This window comes from Pan paniscus, chromosome 14 (assembly GCF_029289425.2).
Source record: "Pan paniscus chromosome 14, NHGRI_mPanPan1-v2.0_pri, whole genome shotgun sequence".
Taxonomy (NCBI): domain Eukaryota; kingdom Metazoa; phylum Chordata; class Mammalia; order Primates; family Hominidae; genus Pan; species Pan paniscus.
Genome location: NC_073263.2, coordinates 75337006 through 75356004, shown reverse-complemented (window position 1 = coordinate 75356004; position 18999 = coordinate 75337006). Strand labels below are relative to the sequence as shown.

Sequence of the window (18999 nt, the reverse complement as noted above, 5' to 3'; positions counted from 1 at the left end):
TTTCAGTCACCTTCTCTTACATTTCGTACTAATATCTTTTTAATGTATAATCTATATATATATATGTATGTGTGTGTGTGTGTGTGTGTATATATAGTTTGTATATGTATACACACACATATATTGACTTACTTATTTTTCCAGATTATTGCAGCAACACATCTTTAGGAAAAATAAGACTACTATTGTGAGTTCTCATCATCTCTTTTTATTTATAGAGCAGTATGTAATGTGTGCCTACTTTGTATTGGACATACAGCCTGGTACTAGGCATAAAGTGGTGAGCTAGGGAGAAATAGTTCTTACTTTTTATCAAATAATCACTCTCCATATAATTATAAGCCTTCTAAGTGCTATGAAGGGCAATGCAGGGAATGATGAGAATCTGTAAGGTGGAGACATGATCCAGTTGGGTGAGTTGGAGGGAGAGAAGTGACATTTGAACTGCGGAGCTGAGGAAGGGGTAGGAGTAAACTAGGTGGGGCTGGTAAGGGGGGCTGTGAATAAAAGGACCAGCATGTGCACAGACACTGAGCTGAGAGCAAGAAACAGAAAACAGAAGGGGATGTTGTAGCATCATGAAGCTTGGAGAGGTGAGTGGCTGGCTGATAGGCATTCGGGCCGTGTTGAGATTTGGGTCAACTTCAGAAGCAATGGAAAGCCATTAAAGGGACAGTGGAGCTGAAAAATATCACTATGCTATAGTGCAGCCAAGGGATTAGGGGAGGTCTTAAAAAAGAGGAATGGGTTAAAATAGGTGGGTAACTGTGGAAATGGAACACAGATAGAATGGACATAGTGTCATAGCCATCCCTGTTTGTGGATATGGAAAGAGTTCAGACCAGGGTAACTCTTGGGTTTCTGGGTTGTGTAACAGAATTGATATTGGTGTTAATGACTGCTCAAAGCAACACTGAAGGAAAAGCAGATTGTTTTTTGCCTTTCTGACATCGAAGAAAGGGTGGAGACACTCTCTTTTCTGTCCTGACGTTGGTCATGAGATCATATGAGCCTGAAATGAGTCATGAAACTCCAACCTTCCATCCAGTGAGATCCCTGGTATTCTCTGAATGAGTGGGAAGAGAGGTTTAAAGTCAATCGAGAAGATGTCCTGTTCTCTGGGGTCCTGGCCCTGGTCTGGTGGTCTTCTCACTTAAATTCTGCCTCCATGAAGCTCAGGGCTCACCTATGATTTATATGCTAAGGATACTCAGGTCTCTAGCTCTTCTCAGAATTGTCTGCTGAACCCCAGATGTGTATGTGCATCTGACAGTTAAAAACTTGTATTCTTTTTTAATCCAGAAACATGATCCTCCTCCTTTATTCCCTATACTGGCTTCTTTGATTACCCACATCAGAACCCTGGATGTCATCCAAAAATTGTTACCTTACTTCTGCCTCACTTACCCACACCTCACATGTACTTAGACCAGATCCTGCAGATACGCCTGATCTGTGTCCATCTTCTTCTCACTCCTCCCTCGACCCACCGTCATTCCTGCTGTGTCCATCTGAATCCCGCTTTGTGACATTATTGCAGGTGTCCTCCCATGGCCTCCTGTGCCTTGCATTCCCCTCAGACCACCCTCTGTACTGCTGCCAAGGTGATTTTTCTGGTATACAAATCCGACTGTGCCAGTTCCAATCTTAAAATCCTTTGGTGGCTGTCCTTTAATTCTGTTTGAGTTAACCATTTACCACAACACACAACACCTGTAATCTCCTGCCCCTCCAGGCTCGCTAAACCTTTCCCTCTGGTTGTCTACACCAATTTGTGGTTTTGCTATTGGACACGTTCCTACCCTTTGGTGCTTTTTCATATCTCCAGAATTCCCCTTTCCTTTTCCACATCTGAGAAATGTGTCCTTTAAAGTGTACCTCCTTCATTGTCCTACGGAAACTCCCATGTTCACTCCAAAGCTTAATTCAGATGCCCCATGGCCGTTTATCTGCCCCTGCAGCTGTTTATCACATGGCACCATCATGGTCAATTATTTGTCTAAGCTCACCTTGCAGTGCTGGCTTCTTCAAGTCAGGAACTGTGTTTGAATCCTTGTAGCATCCCCTCCCCTCACACACTTCATAGCACATAGGAGCCTGGAACACACTTAAGAACTTAGAACAGTGCCTGGCACAGTAGAGATTCAACTAATATTTGAATTAATGAGTAAGTAATAGGTGCACAATAAGTGTTGGTTAAGTAAAAGATAGACAGGTTGTATATATGGCTCTGAGCAATAGAAGAAAGGCTGACGTGGCTGCACAGCTCTGTGACCCAGTTCCCGACTCCTTAGACATTTATGTATTGATATGTGCATCTTAATCCCATCTTAACATCAAGCTTGTCTCCCGCAAATACTTGCAAGAATCTCTCCCCTCTGGCCATGCCATATTATTCACCTCATACGTTGAATTCACTTTCATACTTAGGTGAGTAACTTAGCTCCTCTTCTTGGAGTGCTTTCCTACCATTGTTCAATTTTGCCTATGAAAATTGTACCTATTCTTTTTGTCCTAGCCTAAAAGTCTCTTCCTCCTGGAAACCTTCTCCGGTATTTCACAGTTTGAATTCATTCTAACCCTGTTTTAACTTTTATGAAATTTGAAATCTCTTCTAATTTTCCTATCTTATTTTGTAATAGTTACTACCTGTTTATCTCAACTGGACTGTAAGCTGCCTGAGGGCAGGGATCCTATTTTGCTTACAATGCAAGACCTCGCATATAGTAACTGTTGAGTGAAGTTTGTTGGATTGAATTAATAATGTTCAATTACTGATGCTTTAGGTGCTCTGGAGGTTTTCAGTAAATTCACTGAGATTGCTCAGATTTCTAAACATAAAACATTTTTATATTTTTCTATACTCATTGTTTAGCAAATGTTTATGCATCTATGCTACATGTTTATTATATGTGAACAATGTGTTATGATAAGCTCTGAGGATGCAATAGTTTATTAGACAGACATGGTCATTGCATCCATCCTGGAAGTTGTAGTTTAGTAGGAAAATCAGGCCAATAATACAACAGCTATTTATTGAGTGCCTACTTTAGTACCAGGTACTGGAGATATGACAGTAAGCAAAAAGAGAAAAGTTCCCTTGTCCCCTGGAATATGCTGTCTAGTTGGAGAGACAGGTTAAATAAACTAAACATACTAACAAATATAATCTTGAGTTAACCCATGCTAAGTACCCCGTGCCATGAGAACTAAGAGCAAGTTCACCAAGACCTGGAGGTTAGGGAGGGCATCTTACAGTTGAGCATCAGCTAATCAGCTTAGCAGGGAGAGAGGAGAACATCTAGTGTCACTGCCCCAGAGAGAGCAAGTGGGGATGGTGGGAGATAGGGCCAGGATTAATTAATACATTATAATTGCACACCAAATGCTCTTTTTAGAATTCCTCATTCTGTTGGTGTATATCAGAAATTAATGTTTCCTTCAAAATGTAATATTTTTAGCACAGTTTAACTTCTCTCTTTCAGTGTCTATGACATTAGAATAAGAGTTATAGTAAGCAGTTAAAAAAAATTTCACATACTGGCTGGGCATGGTGGTTCACGCCTGTAATCCCAGCACTTTGGGAGGCTGAGGCAGGAGGATCATTTGAGTTCAGGAGTTGGAGACCATCCTGGCCAACATGGTGAAACGCCATCTCTACTAAAAATACAAAAATTAGCCATTACAGGTGGCGCATGCCTGTAATCCCAGCTACTCAGGAGGCTGAGGCAGGAGAATTGCTTGAGCCAGGGAGGCAGAGGTTTCAGTGAGCCAAGATGGCACCACTGCACTCCAGCCTGGGTGACAGAGAAAGACTCCATCTCAGAAAAAAAAAAAAAAAGTTCACATATTAATTGTATATGATATTTAAGTTCAGCCCACTTTTCTAAAAGTAACATAAATGGCTTTTCATGAGAGAAATTTTAGTATAAAGGCGGATGGAGAACCTTTTAAAAATATATGGCATTTCTAATAGTCATTTAATCACTGGCCTGAGGAAAACCTGAGAATAAAATAGGCCCACTGAATTTAAACACTGGTCACACTCATATTTTTATTTGGTCATGGGTAGTGTGTTTATAATAAAATAACATCTAGAGTAACGTAAATAATCAGGAGAACTTGTATTCAGTACAACCGAGTGTAAGAAGAAAGCAATACCAAGAATTATTTTTAAATTATCTTTTATATAATTCTGCATAGGAAAATTCTGATATTTAGTAATTGTGGAATTATTTTAGGTTAATCTTTTCTTCAGCAAAGTAGTAAACTCAGTAGTAAACTGAGTTGTTAAAGTATGTATTATGTTTAATGCTTTGCACAATGTATAGATAATCATTTAATCATTAACCTAATTAAAATATAGGTTAATGATTATATAACCTAAATGGTTTTAGAAAAAGAACGTATTTGTACATAATAATTTCTTATAATCTTGGTATAAAATATCTCATCTTGCTAGATGAGTAATGTCCTACAAGAAAGATTTCATTGGTCTGTGGAATAATCATTTATTCTCATTCTTCTCAGTATGAAACAGCCTCTCTAACTTATGGGGTGTGAGCACAAGTGGACTCACATGTTATTCTAAGGGTTTTTGGCCTGAGCAACTGAGTGAATAATTCCACCATTTTTGAAATTGAGAAGATACCGGAAGGAACATCTTTTTTTTGTTTGTTTCTTTCAGAGAAAGGTTGATATTAAGAAACCTGGGTCTGGTTTTCAGAGAAGATCTAAGGCTGGAGGTAGACATTTGGGAGTCGTGATGATGTGGATGGGAAGGTCATGATGGTAGCTCAGTTGGAACCTCTTTTAGCTACAGAGTGAGTTTAAATAGTGGAGAGGAAAGGTTATAGGACAGTGACAACTAGCCCATGCCAACATTTAGAGTTTGAAAGAATGAGAGGAGGAGGTTCAAGCAAAGGAGAAAGAAAGGAGGAAAGCCAGAAGAATGTCTTGGCTGCTGAGTAAAGAAGCTGTTCAAGGATGGAGTGATAATTTATGTCAGTTGCTGCTGAGAAGTTGAGGACTGAGAATTCACCATTAGATTTGCAAACATGGAGACTATTGATGGCTGTGATGAGGGCGGTTTCATCAGAGCGGTGTGGATACCAACTACATTGGATTCTAGAGAAAATGGAATGTGAGGAAGCATGGCTATAGCTAGGATTAATTTCTGCCCTCTACAATTTACATGTGTTGTACATTATGTATTTAAATAGCAATGCTAATATAACAAGGAACATTCATAAACAATTAAAGAGAGAAAGTATATTATTATGACTGTACTTCTTATAAGTACCCACATGCTTCATGTTTAGTCCAAGAAAACCATTACTTCCACTTTATATCTACTTATATTATAAAATGTTCAATTGGGCTTAAATACATGGAAAATTTCCTATTTAAGACCCTGGTGCTAATTCATCTTATTACATCCTCTGGGCTGGGTGGAGGGAATATATATAAGTATCAGATAATAATCTTATATCATCCATGATGTAAGACAGGTCAGACAGGTCAGACGTACCTGTGTTTAAATCCTGACTTTTCTCTTTACTACCTACGTGACCCCAGCAAGTTACCTAATCTTCTAAGCCTGTTTTCTCAAAGATAAAATGTGGACAGTAATGACATGAGGATAAATTAAGATAATATGTCTTAATTATTTAGCATGATACCAAGCAAATAGTAAGGGCTCTGTAAATGGGTGCAAATTTGCATTGCCGTGATTACTGTCTTGTTCTTGAATGGGTCATAACTTAAATACTGTGCAGTTTAGTACACAGAAGATAGGTCTTCTAATAAAGAGCAGAAAAATGAGCTGCCTGAGAGTAAGCCATACCTTATAAGCCATAGTTTTTGGTTTGTATTATTCTGCCCATATTTATTTCTTGGTTTGTTTTCTCTCCTTTAGTAAAGTTGTATAAGCACAGTAGGTAAGACTGCAGGCTCTGTAGAGCAGATTTGTAATCTTAATCCCCTGGAATTACCTGGGTAGTCCAGCTCTCTCCTCTGACTTCCCATCCTTTCATGTCTAATCAGCACTGCTAGTGATAATAGCTAACATGTATTGACTGCTTCCTAAGTACTGAGCACCATTCTAAAGATTTTTTAGCTGTTAACTGATTTAAACCTCGCAGCCCTAGGTAATAGGCCCCATTATTACCTCCATTTGCCCTGATGAGGAAACTGAGGCACAGAGAGGTTAAATAACTTGCCCAAAGATGACACTGTTGGTAAACGGTGAAGCTGGGATTCAGTCAGGCAGGCTGATCACACAATTTTCACTCTTAACCACTTCATCCTAATTCCATTTGGGATGATAAGATTGCATTAAGTTATCACAGCTTTTCTGTGGTGCAGATAGTAAAGTGGGACCAGTATCCTTCCCCCAGCAATTCATGAGTGCTGATGATTTGTGTTGGGGATCAAGATGTTGCATCCCACCTCCAGTCACCAGGGGGTGCCATTCAGGTAGGTTTATGAAAACATTGAAAACCAGAGTGATGGTATTCTCTTGATTAACTATAAATGGCAGTCATTAAGATGCAAGGTTTTGAGAGTCAGGTTCTTTGGTGCTTATACCCAAAGAAGAAAGAGCCGTTTTTGTATTAAGTCATCTAAAAAGTTCTCATATGCTTAGCAAGAAAGCTAAATTAAGCTCTGCACTGGGTAAAATTATAAACCATGCTCTCTGCTCCAGATGAGTAAGTGTATATAAATAGAACAATTGGTACACATGGCCCTAATGGTATAGCTTCCCTGTTGTCTATGTAATGTAAATCACCAAATGTGAGCATTTCTACCTGACAAACTGTCAGTCTCAGAAGAGCACATTCAATACATGTTACACAACAACCAAGATTGCCCTTTTGTTCAGCGTGGTGTTTTTTCTTTCCACATCCAGCAGTTAGTACTAAGGCCTGAACCCCATAGTTACAGAACAAAGTGGCTTAGCAGTAATCGAGCCTGTGTGAGGCTAAGGGAAGAATAATGAACATTCCCTGCAAGCTTCCTGCCTAGATGCAGGTGCAAGAATCAGGAGGTCATGAATAATGCATGACATGCAGATTAGGTGGTGGTTTCTCCTACAGAGGTTTTGACGTTGCTACCTGCCTGGCTTCTATATGTGGAAAGAAGGCAGAAGATGGCAAAAAGTGTCACAGGTTAAAGACTGAGCTCAAAAAAACATGCCATATCCTTTTGAAGAAATAAAATATAGGGGGTTGGTGAAGTGCAAGGCTTATGGTCTACTTTATCAGATGAAGTATGTGCCAAGTTATCAGTGTACTTATTTCCTTTGAGGACAGAAATAAAGCTTTGTTGATTTACCTTTTTAATTTAGGAAACCTTGTAATTATTTGTTCATATATACAATCAGGACTTCTTTTCCAAAGACTTTCCTAAGGAATTCTTTTCCTGAGACTGCTAAACCATTATAGAAATTCTCCATTTGCAGTATTTGATCTGTGGATCAGTGAAATTTTCCTAAAAGATACAAATACCTAGAGAATGTTGTAATTATGGATTAAACAGACCCTCTTTTTCTTCACTAATATATGCAATAAACAGCATCAATAAGAGAATACTTCTGTCATTAAACTTCACCCAGTGGAATTTTCATGATGAAATAGTTTCTTTGTACTCCTAGGGTTAAGGAGGGGACAATATAAAAAGTAAATGTGTAAAAGATAGAGGACAAATTAAAGAACTGTGAGTATTTGGGGCTGATTAAACTTTATTTAAATAGTTAGGATTCTGATACCCCAGTGAGGGTATAGGGAAAGTTCAGGAGAATTTTCTGCACTTCCTCTTAGGTCAGGGGGCTTTAACTGGGGAGAACTTTTTTGGCTCAAATATCCATTTTAAGGATTGTATTTCAAGCAGACAGAAAGTAAAAAAGTAAAAGAATAAAAGAGGAAAAAATTACGCTTGCTACCTTTCGTATAATTTTTATGTACTACTTTTATTGCATTTTCCCCCTCTTTGTCCAATTTAGGATACTGGATTATGAACTGGCTTTCATTTCTAGCTGAGTCTGTCATTTCCACTAGGCCCCAGTTTGGCTGGACGCCGAGACCAACAGGTGATCCTTGTAGCTGCAAAACAGCAGGAAGTGGGCCGTGCTTGAATGAGACAGTTCACCAGAGGGGCTGTCTGGCCTCTCTCCATCTTTCTGCATAATTAACACCCCCTCCCCCATGCCGGGCAGAAAATCTGTGCTGAGCAGCTCAGCTGCAGCAGCCATTGAGAAGCGCTGTGAGGAAAAGAATGTTAATAAGGGATGTTGGAAGAAATAAGCCTTCCGAGTGCAAAGTGCAGTCTGGCTCTGGGTTTAGGGAAAGACTGCAGTTGGCCCTTAGGCGGGGCTGGAACTGCATTATCTGTTTTGGAATGATTTTCACTTATTAAACAACTACAGAGAACTGGGTTTCTTACAAACCTTGATTCTAACTGGACTTTAAGACCAGTTTTATATCCCCATTTTTTTTTCTTGTAAATAAGAGCAATGTATGAAGCATAAAGGGTGAAGGTAATACAAGCTAAGACTGCTTGGATCTCACAAATCCTGGCTAAAGACAGACCATAACAGGAAGCTGGCAGCCGGAAGTAGGGCGTATTGTTTTGCCGCTTAGTGACCCACAAAGAGGCGGAGGTTTACTAGCTAGGCTTTGATTAGAAGATAACAGCAGTTCCCGGAAACTTTAAGCTGTTTCCAGTGGATAAGTCCAATCCTGGAAGCTTGGAAAGCAATATATTCTTCACTTCTCCTTTATTTGGCTAAAATTTTGAATTGACTTTACTTTCTTCAAAGTCCAGTGTAGCACATCACTTCCAGAATGTACTCCTCCTAGGAGTACCTGTTCACCCTTCCTTCCTTCCCTGTGCCCGCAGATTCTGTCACAGCACATTTGAATAACGGTGTTTGCTTCCTAGAGTTTTAAATGTGGTAGAATGAAGGAGAGGGCACTTAGACACCTCTTTGTGCCCACCCTCATGGGAACAGGTACAAAGAGGGCTCACTGAACTCAGGCACCATACCTTAGATAACTTTTACCCACCCTTGTACCTGGCAAGGGTTAGGTATTCAGTCACTTTTGTTGGACTGAATGAATGCATCAGTCCTGCCTCCGGGAGTCTTCAGAGTGAACATTATGACAGACCTGTTGTCTTGAGAGTGGTTAAGAAGGAAAAAAGGACCACAGATTTGCAGGCGTAGGCATTTAATTGCATCATTTACTAAGAGGGGTTCAAGTTCTGGGGATTTTGTATTAAGCAATTCTAAAAGAAATTATTTATAAAACATGCCATTTTTTAAAATTTGCAATTGGGAATATGCTTTTTCAATGACTGGATTATTCTTATCTGTCTACAGGGTACATCCGTCCCCAGTATCAAGGGTCCGGGGAAATCGAATGAATAATCAAAAGTTTCCTTGGTGAGTATACAGTCTAATATGAGTATTTGTAGGTCTTACGGGAAACTTTAATAGGGCTTATGTTAAAATTAAGAGAATTAGTCCTACTTCTCTATACAAAGTACATACCTGCTAACTGGACTATGCGGTCTTCCTTTCCTCTGGACAGTTCGAAATAAATATTGATAGAGTTCCTTTCCAGCCCAAACTCTTCATTCACCAAAAACCCTGAGTGTAACTTTTTTTTTTTTTAACAGATATGATCTAAGTTCCCAAGATTATAAACTCTTACCTATTTTAAAGAATGTTTTCCTTTTTTTCGAAGGTACATAGACCCAGATATTTCTCAGATACCAACTTCAACTTCTCATGAAGATTTCCACAGTTAATGAATCTGTTACATTAGTTTTGGGGATTACAACGAACTCAGTGATTTTTTTTTTCCTTGCCATAGCCTTAAATATCCAGGATTTTTTTTTTTTTTAATTTGGGGAGTACTAAGATCTTCTTTAACTGATGAGTTCTTGAACAAAAATATAGATGGAATTTTGCAGAAACAACCTGAAAAGTTATTTCAACCAGAAAACATAGCTTATCGATTCTTTAGAGAAGCGATTTAAAGTGTTTCACAAATATTTCATGCGAAACAACAAAAAAAGTAGGCTCAATATCTGTATTTGTTTATATTACTCCATTCCACAAAGTTAACCTTTTAACACATAATGTGTTATTAAGGAAAAAAAAGAAAAACTAAAAAGAAAAAAATGAACTGTGGCTGTATTACTTCAAAGATGAATGGAAATTCCATTTTTACTTCATTGAATTATAGTTAGAATGAGATTTTGATTAAAACTATGCCTTTTTTTAAGTATGGGAAGATGATTACCAAAGATTGAGCTTCCAAATTAATTTTATTCCTAAATCAAGATTATTTTTAGACACAAAATAATGACACTTTGAATTTGAATCATGCCTAATCATCTCACCTCCCTTCCCCCACTAAATCTAATTAATTCTCACAATAGCTTGGCGATGTTGTTAAATATTGTGCTTTTCTTTTTCACAGAGGGGGAAATGGGGCACAGAGGCATTTGCTTATACCTTGCCTCAGAGCCGGGGCATCCTTCCTCGTCTCTTACCATTGCTAAAGCATGTTATCCCCTGTCTGGCCTGAAAAGCTAAGGGAGTAATAATATGATGATCATTATGTGAAAGGAAAGGGACAAATCAGATCTGTTCTTGACTTATCACACGCCACAAGCTAATGGGTAGAGTACAGAGTTGTCAGGTATGAGATCCAGTTTCCATAACTTGGTTCTCAATGGCTAAATGTAAAACATGGAGTAAATAACAGAGTTTCTTTTCTTGACTTTTCCTCTCTGAAGTATTGAAGTAATGATGTTCCTGCATAATTCATAGCATGTTATTTGTTTAGTAATTGTAAACCACTTGTATCTCCAGAGAAGTAATCCATGGAAAACAAAAGTGATGTTTACTACTAGCCTTGAGAAAATTCAACTTTTATTTATTCAGCAACATTGATTTACAGTCCCAGGCACTGTAAGAAGCACTAGATTAGAAAGATAAATAAAACATGGTTTCTATCCTCAAGGGCCTACCTGTCTTGCAGGGCAGACGTGTGTGTGTATGTGTGTGTAATGTCACATACACAGGCACATATACGACATCACACAAGCACATAATATACAATGTGGGTAAAGCTCTAAGGAGATATATTTATAATACAATGTTTAGAAGGAGAAGTTAGCAGCTTTATTTAAGACTAATTTGAGAGTTCATACTTGGGAGGGGGTGAAATATAAAGGAAGGAACAAGGCCGTCAGAAAATCCATCCCAAAGAAGAAAGCTTTTGAGCAAAGACCTAGAATTAGTAAGAAAAGCAGAGTTGAGCTAGTGTTTCCTTTATAGATTGATGCACGCATAGAAAGACCTGGAGATATTTCCAAATTGACTCTAGTAGGAGCATACATGGATTTAATACGTGTACGTTATTTGGTCATAAGCTAGCTAAGATTTCTATGATATATACTACCTTGAATCTTCCTTAGGTAAATACTGTGAGTCTAGTATATGGAAATAAATCACCTGGCTAGGAAGAAGCCCCATGAATCACCCAGCCTGTACTTCTAGTAAAGTGATAAACACTTATTATTTCTTAGTGAAATATTGGCCCTGAAAATTCAGAAAGTTTAAAGACTCACGCTGGCAATGAAGAGGAAGGGAAAGTGATAGTTGCTGTCCCCCATCTATCAACTGGGTAATTTGTAGGATTACATGTCAAGTTCAACACTAGCTTGGCTCTGGCTTGGGTTCAACCTGCAAACACTGTATTTGAGAATTAGGAACAGTGATTTTTGTGAAGGTAGCTTAGCAAATACCCCAATCAATTAAAAAATTGTGTTCATCAAATAAGTAATTAAAGTTCAGGAAAAGAAGAAAAGCCTCCAACTTAACACTATTAAGGTATGTATAGGTAAGGTATGAATATCAGTAGGTTGGGAAAGCCTATGGCTGTTGTTGAGTTCCCAAACTAGTGTTTATTATTGAGTTAAGATAGTTTAAACTTTTAACTAGCATTTTTCTTTGCATAATATTGTTACGAGAGGCAGCATCTGCTGGCCTTATTAATCTGGGAACATTTCCTCTGGAGCTGAAGAAAAAGAATATCTGTATAAGGCAAACAAAATCCACTGGAATTGAAAGTGTGGTAATATTGTACATACCCAGGGAGGAAACGAGAGTGCCAGGGCCTAAGAGGCCCAACGACATATGTTGGAGTGGATTCAGGCTTGCTATAACTGTCTGCTAACTCCAAGGGATTAAAGAATGGCAATAAGAACTTCTTGCGGGTATATTAGCACCCCAATAACAAATACCAGATCATTGTACAACTCATTTAGTATTGAATTAATTAAAGGTAGCAAGCCAGGCCAGACATAAACTCTGTTCATCAGAAAGTTTGTCCCCTCAGTACCACCATGCACTAGGAACATTTACTGATTTGAAGATTGATGAAGCCTTTGGGGTTTGGTCGTGTGAATTTCATTCTCTATTTCATCAGACCGCTCCTCTTTACCTTCACCCTTGTCCCTAAATGGAAGTGAGCATGCCTTCCTTTCTCCAGTGACTGTGGTAGGGAAGTAAAAACCTCTTTTCCTTCTACCCATCTTAGGTTTATTGGCTGGGGCCCTGTAAATTAAACTGACAAAAGACAGATTAACAAAGAAAAATGAGCAGAAGTTTATTAACATGTGTATTTACATACACACATGGGCATGAGTAACCCAGAGGGGTGGTTAGAGCTTGGACCTTTAGAGCATCTTAGCAACAACAACAACAAAAACACAGTTTTTTAGAGAAGTGAAAAAGACAAAGGAAAAGGATTTTGAGCCTCGAGGGCGTGCAATTGTAGGAAGGTAAATAAACGGGAGAAACTAATGGGAAATAAGGGATAATGAGATGTGTTGTGCAGATTCCTCTGATGCCATCTCTGGGTTGATATAGGGGAGTTGTCTCCAGTGATTAAGAATTGCCTTGCCCTTCCTGGTAGAAAGAAGGAGAGCAGAGACTTTTTCTTGTGTCTCCTCCTTTTTCATTGCCTGTAGCTCATAATAATTCTTATGCTGAAGTGGCAAATTTTGAAGTGACATATTCTACTACCCTTCACGTTATAAACCATTTTTAGAATATTTGCCACTCTTTCTTGCATACAGTAATGCCAGAAAAAAATCTATTTTTCTGCATTTGAGCCAAATGTGGAAAATTCTTATTAGAGAGTTGAATGTGAAGATAGACTTTTATTCTTGGCAGATCTTTTTAATTGAAATGATTATATCCTAATATCAGACCCACAGGAGAGCAGCTGTTTCCAGGTCATATTCAGCTGTTTTAGTCCTAAAGATATAAGAGAAATCTTTAAGCTACATTTTGGTGTGTCTGTGTAGGCTGGCATAGGACAGGGTGGTGTTTAGTGGGAAATATCTGTGAACCAATTATTGCACTTGACTTAAGGCTCCAGAAATTTCCAGAATCCATGTTCGTATTCTAAAGACGTGCACATTTATATATGCTCCATCTTTAGATTTTCACTTTCTTTTTTCCTCTCCACTTCTTGCTCTATCCTGCTCCATTTTTAAGGTTTTAAAGGACTTGGGCATGTGTCGTTGCTTGATAATGGTGGTGGTAGTGATTGTGCTTTGTACCTAAAACCAGTATCAAGGGCTGTTGTGTAACAGTGGTAGTGGGAGTCACATAATACAAACTTTATGGGCTATTTATATGATAACATAGGAAATACAGCGTTATTAATAGTAATCATTGGCCAAATGTGGTGGCTCATACCTGTGATCCCAGCACTTTGGGAGGCTGAAGCTAAAGAATTGCCTGAGCCCAGGAGTTTAAGACCAGCTGGGCAACATAGTGAGACTCCAGCTCACTATTTATTTCCTTTTAAAATTAGCCAGGCGTGATGGTATGCACCTGTAGTCCTAGCTACTCAGGAGGCTGAAGCAGGAGCCTTGAGCCCAGGAATTCAAGGCTACAGTGTGAGGTATGATTGTGCCACCTCATTCCAGCCTGGGCAACAGAGCAAGACTCTCTGAAAAAACTATATATGTAGGAATTGTCATTAGTAAAATAGAAGTAATTTTGTAGTTTTCTCTAACCAATTGGATGCTGCCACTACCAGTCTCTATTATTATTTATTTATTACTAATGTGCCTAAGATTTTATGTAGCTATATACACAAAAAGTCTCCAGTGTTAATGAGGTCTCTATGCAAATTATGATGCATTCTGGGTGTGAATCATTTTTCACATTTGGGTGTGAAAAAGTTCTGTGTCACAAATTTTTGTGGAGGGCAGGAAGAGCCTTTTCACACTTTAATGTTTTAGTGTGGATGTATGGTGCTACAGTGAACTTAAATATTTATATTCATACAGTTGCAAATGTTAGACATGACTTCATGGAATCTTTTTGAGGGATATAACTTGGAGAGTTTTGTCATAAAAATGAGAACATTCTTTCTTGCTTAAACCTTTTTCCTTAACAGAGGAAGGCACTGAAGTTGTAGATATTGGAAATCTCTCAGAAATCTAATGTAGAACAGTCTTTTGAGGAGGGACAGAGCATTTCCAAATTACCAACTTCAAGGCTATAAAGGGAATGCAAGCATCATCAAGCGCAGTTCAACCTCCTTACCTTACAAATGGAGGCCCCCAGACAAAAACGTTACATGCCAAACCTAGGCATAAATCCAAGCCTCTCTGTGCCTGTTCATCCAGGCCTCTGCATGCGTATCCAGTAGTCTTTCCATGACGTGGCGGTTGTCCACCTGTGCAGAGAGTAAGAGAAATGTGAATGTTTAATTCATTACAAGCTAAGCAGAAGGCTTTTGCCTAGGAAATTCCCATTAGATTGATGGGATGGGAGAGCAAGGAGAAATAGGAGAAGCTTAATGAAGACATTGCTCCTCACACCAGTATGTGGCACTTACTCCCTGCCAAAATGTTTACTCATCATCTTACAGATCCTTGCATGCTCATTATTTATAGATAATATTGATTTTTTTATTTTAATTACTAGAGTATTTCACTGCCTTGCTTCTTGACTTACAGAGAAAAAATTATATTATGCATGGACTTTAATATGTGGAAATTCCAGTTCCAAGAATGCAAAGCCTTCATGGTCTTTTTAAGCCATGCGTGTTGGCAAATAAGTCGCAGAAGGTTACCTTTAGGTTTGGTTTGGAAGCATGCTGTCTCCAAAGTTTGATAGGAGATTTGGAATATGGGCCATAGTTGATGTCATCATTAACCTGCTTGCAAGTTCTCTGTATATGTGCTGAATTACAATAAAAAGAAGTGCCTGCAGGGTGGTGTTACATTTTAAATCCCTCCAAATTCACATCTTTTCTTTGCTATAATGCAGTATCACCTATTAATTTCTTTAATGACTTTACCTCCTCAAATTTAGCTTGGGGACAGTTACTTACACTTCAGACTTATGTTCTGTCTTCCAAAGTGACCGTATGAAAGAACTTTGGCCTAATTTTCTTAACTTCTCTATCACCCAGAATTTCAGCAAGAGAGATTCATGATAAAAGTAGTTTCTATATTCCTGCTGGTATCAGCTGATTTTGTCTCTAGTATTTCTTTAGTAACAGTAAAGATGATATAAGGGAAAAAAATTAAAGTAGATAATTTTCTGTAATTATTTCCCTAATTATAGGAGAATTAAGGCTGTAAGATCATGCTGAGGCCATAAAGGTAACCACTTCTGAGACATTTTCATATTAAAAACCCAGGAATAGTTTATCAACCTGCGGCTCAGAACCATATTAATATTGTATTGGAAACCTAACATGTGAACCCATAAGACATGTCATTGTACTCTTTGTTGATTCCTGGTATCTTCCCAACACTGTACCCAGGTGTGGTGCTATCATGTAATAAAACATCTCCATCATACTAACTAATTACAGCATGAACAGGCAATATTGTTAACAATTCCAAACAACTTTGTAATTCTGGGGTTTGTAGTCTATTGTTGTCTATTTTTGTTTTTACGGTGGTTTTATACAGCAGAGGAAATTTAAAATTCACACAGTCTGAAATCATGATTTACTCTAGCAAAGCTGCTTAAACTACTGCTTCTTATAGGGGTTTAAATTGTATGATGTGGGTTATTCTCCATCCCAAACCTCTTCCTTTTAAAGTTGTTCAGATGTAGAACTTTAAAATGGCTGGGTGCAGTAGACCGGTTCCTGTAATCCCAGAGACTTGAGAGACTGAGGCAGGAGGATCCCTTGAGCCCAGGAGTTCAAGACCAGCCCAGGCAACATAGCAAGACCAACCCCTGTCTCTAAAAAAAAGAAAAATTAAAACTCAAAACAATGGTCATGTCATAATGAAACATGAAGAAGGGAATGTGGGGAGTCATAAATGACTGATACAGAAAAAAAGACTGTGTCTCACTATGAAAAAATATATGTATCTGTGATAGAACCAGTACCAACCATGTTTAATTAACATATCAACTTAAAATGAAGAAGGATTTTATTTCATATATATAGAAAGAAGCCACATCCTTTCTGCATCTTTCATAGTATTTTTCAGTGGATATATTTGGGCTGAAAAAATTGGCTATCAATTATAATCCATGGCTGTCTTCTAAATATGCATTTGAAAGAATAATGACTAAAATTGGAACCCAATCAAAAATCTGAATGTGTTCATGCATATGCTGGAAATACTGCTCAGGATAATAAATCTTAAGGGGTTCCCTGCAGGAATGCTCCATGTGCCAGCAGTTTTGTTCTGGTTTTCATCTGCTGGTCACATTTGCAATGTCATCTTTCTAGCTACAGAGATTTCTCCGTATACACATGGACAGTGAACTAGCAATTTTAAAATCAAACATATTCTTACCTCAATATAATTTTTCTCAGTTGACCATCAGATTTTCATAAAGTTTCTTAGTAATTTCCCTGAAACTAGCTATTTATTACATTTCTTGGCATAGTACAAGATTTGCCTAAGGTAAGACCAGTATCCTAATAATATATTTCTTTAAATTAGTTTTAAGAGAGCAATAGATAGCGTGCAGCATATTTATAAAAAAGATTTAAACCAACTCAGAATCACACAGGTTTTGTCACAGCTATTTTACATAAGCCCTCAGCTAACTAATAGCTAAGGGGCCGAGGACCCTGCTGAAATCCACTGCCTACTTGTGGCCGTTATCTCTGTCTAAATATTCATTTAGTTTAGTCCCTTTTATCAGATGAAGTTCTTTTTTTGTGTAAATTTATGAGATACAAGTGTAATTTTGTTACATGCATAGGATTGTGTAGGTGAAGTCAGGGCTTTTAGAGTATCCATCACCCAAATAATGTATGCTGTATAGATGGGGTTCTTTTGTTGGAAGTAATGGAAACTAACTGAATATGGCTGCCTTAAGCAAAAGGTGATTTTTCAGGACATAAGGTAGGTTATATGGAGACAAAAGTAAAGAAGAGGATCTGGGCCTCAGGAAACACAGGAGCCAGCAGGACAGCACCCAGGGTCCAGGGAGCAAGATTTAATCAGCAGGTACAGGCCTGGGAGGGGTCAGCTCTAGCTCCTCTGTGTCACCTCCTCAATAATCACAATAAAGGAAGCTAGAGTATGATTGGTCGTGGGTTAGGTGCCCAGCCCTTGGTTACAATCCTACAAAGATGAGATGAGGTGGGAGTAGTTTCCCAAAGGAAAAGTGTTAGTACCAAAAAATGATGGGAAAGACTACTCTTTATAAATTAGAACCATCAATTTGCCCTACCTTTAAATTACCTGAAAGCTCTCGTAAGGGTAGTAGCTTTTCCATGACAAGCTTTAACGCTTTCCATAAGGCCATAATGCCTTATGTTTTAGAAAGTGAGAGCACTCTATCATTAGTTACTAGGTCCTTTCTCTTTGGTCTTACTCTTAGTTATCGAATAGCCAAAATGTATGAAGGATGTTCAGTCAAAATAGACACCATTCTCCTTGAAACCTAAGAGTGTTGATCTTAATCACTTTGAACTTTCATTTCTCTAAAACCCTACTTGGCATCACATATTTAAAAATGCAGTCTTTAAAACCAAACATATGTAGTTATTGTGATATCACATATACGATAGGCAGAAAACAGAGGAACTGCCTATGAAATGCATAAAGCTTTGATCTACAAGCTGGGTTCTGGTATAAATTTCTCACTTATGCTAAATTAGTCTTTATGGCTCTTTAAGATAAATAATATTTATATTTATCTTAAGTCAATAAATAAATGATATCTGACCCAAACTATTCAAATTAGGTTTTGAAAGAATCCCCAAGAGGTAAGACTCTTCATAACATCACCTTGAAAGAAAGTGCTTCACAGTTTGCAATTGCAAAAATATGCAACCAGCCCAAATGCCCATCAGTCAACAAGTGGATAAAGAAAATGTGGTGTATATATACAGTATGGAAGGCTACTCAGCCATAAAAAGGAATGAAACAATAGCATTTGCAGCAATCTGAATGTAAAAGGAGACCATTATTCTAAGTGAAGTAACTCAGGAATGGAAAACCAAACATCGTATGTTCTCACTCATAAGTGGCAGCTAAGCTATGAGGACGCAAAAGCATAAGAATCATAGAATGGACTTTGGGGACTTGGGGGAAAGGGTCGGGGGGGTGGTGAGGGTACAGTGTACACTGCTCAGGTGATGGGTGCACCAAAATCTCAGAAATCACCACCAAATAACTTTATTTATGTAGCCAAACACTACCCTGTTCTCCAAAAACCCATTGAAATAAAAAAAAAGAAGAGAAAGTGCTTTATCAACCCTAAGTATTAGCCCACAATCAAATTTCAACTTTATGTAAAAGGAATCTCTTACTACCACCTAGGACATTCATTGACATACCCAGCATTGGGTAAACAAGGCTATAATTTCCTTCAGGTCTCTCGAGCCTTTCCTAAACCTAACAGTTGAGAATTCTGAGCTAGAGGGTATATTTAGGTAGGACTACAGTTCAATACATTACATAAATATG

The 18999-nt window shown here is 38.2% G+C and overlaps 1 protein-coding gene across 4 annotated transcripts in view; it reads left to right on the top strand.

The window, feature by feature from the left end:
• The window catches only part of KLF12 (KLF transcription factor 12), a 449527-nt gene that overhangs the window by 361197 nt on the left and 69331 nt on the right, over positions 1–18999 (top strand). For all 4 annotated transcript variants that reach the window (XM_034936790.3, XM_008952787.6, XM_008952789.5 and 1 more), the window contains one exon: positions 9380–9442. In XM_034936790.3, coding sequence (XP_034792681.1) covers positions 9380–9442 — 63 coding nt within the window. The remainder of the gene's footprint in view (positions 1–9379; positions 9443–18999) is intronic.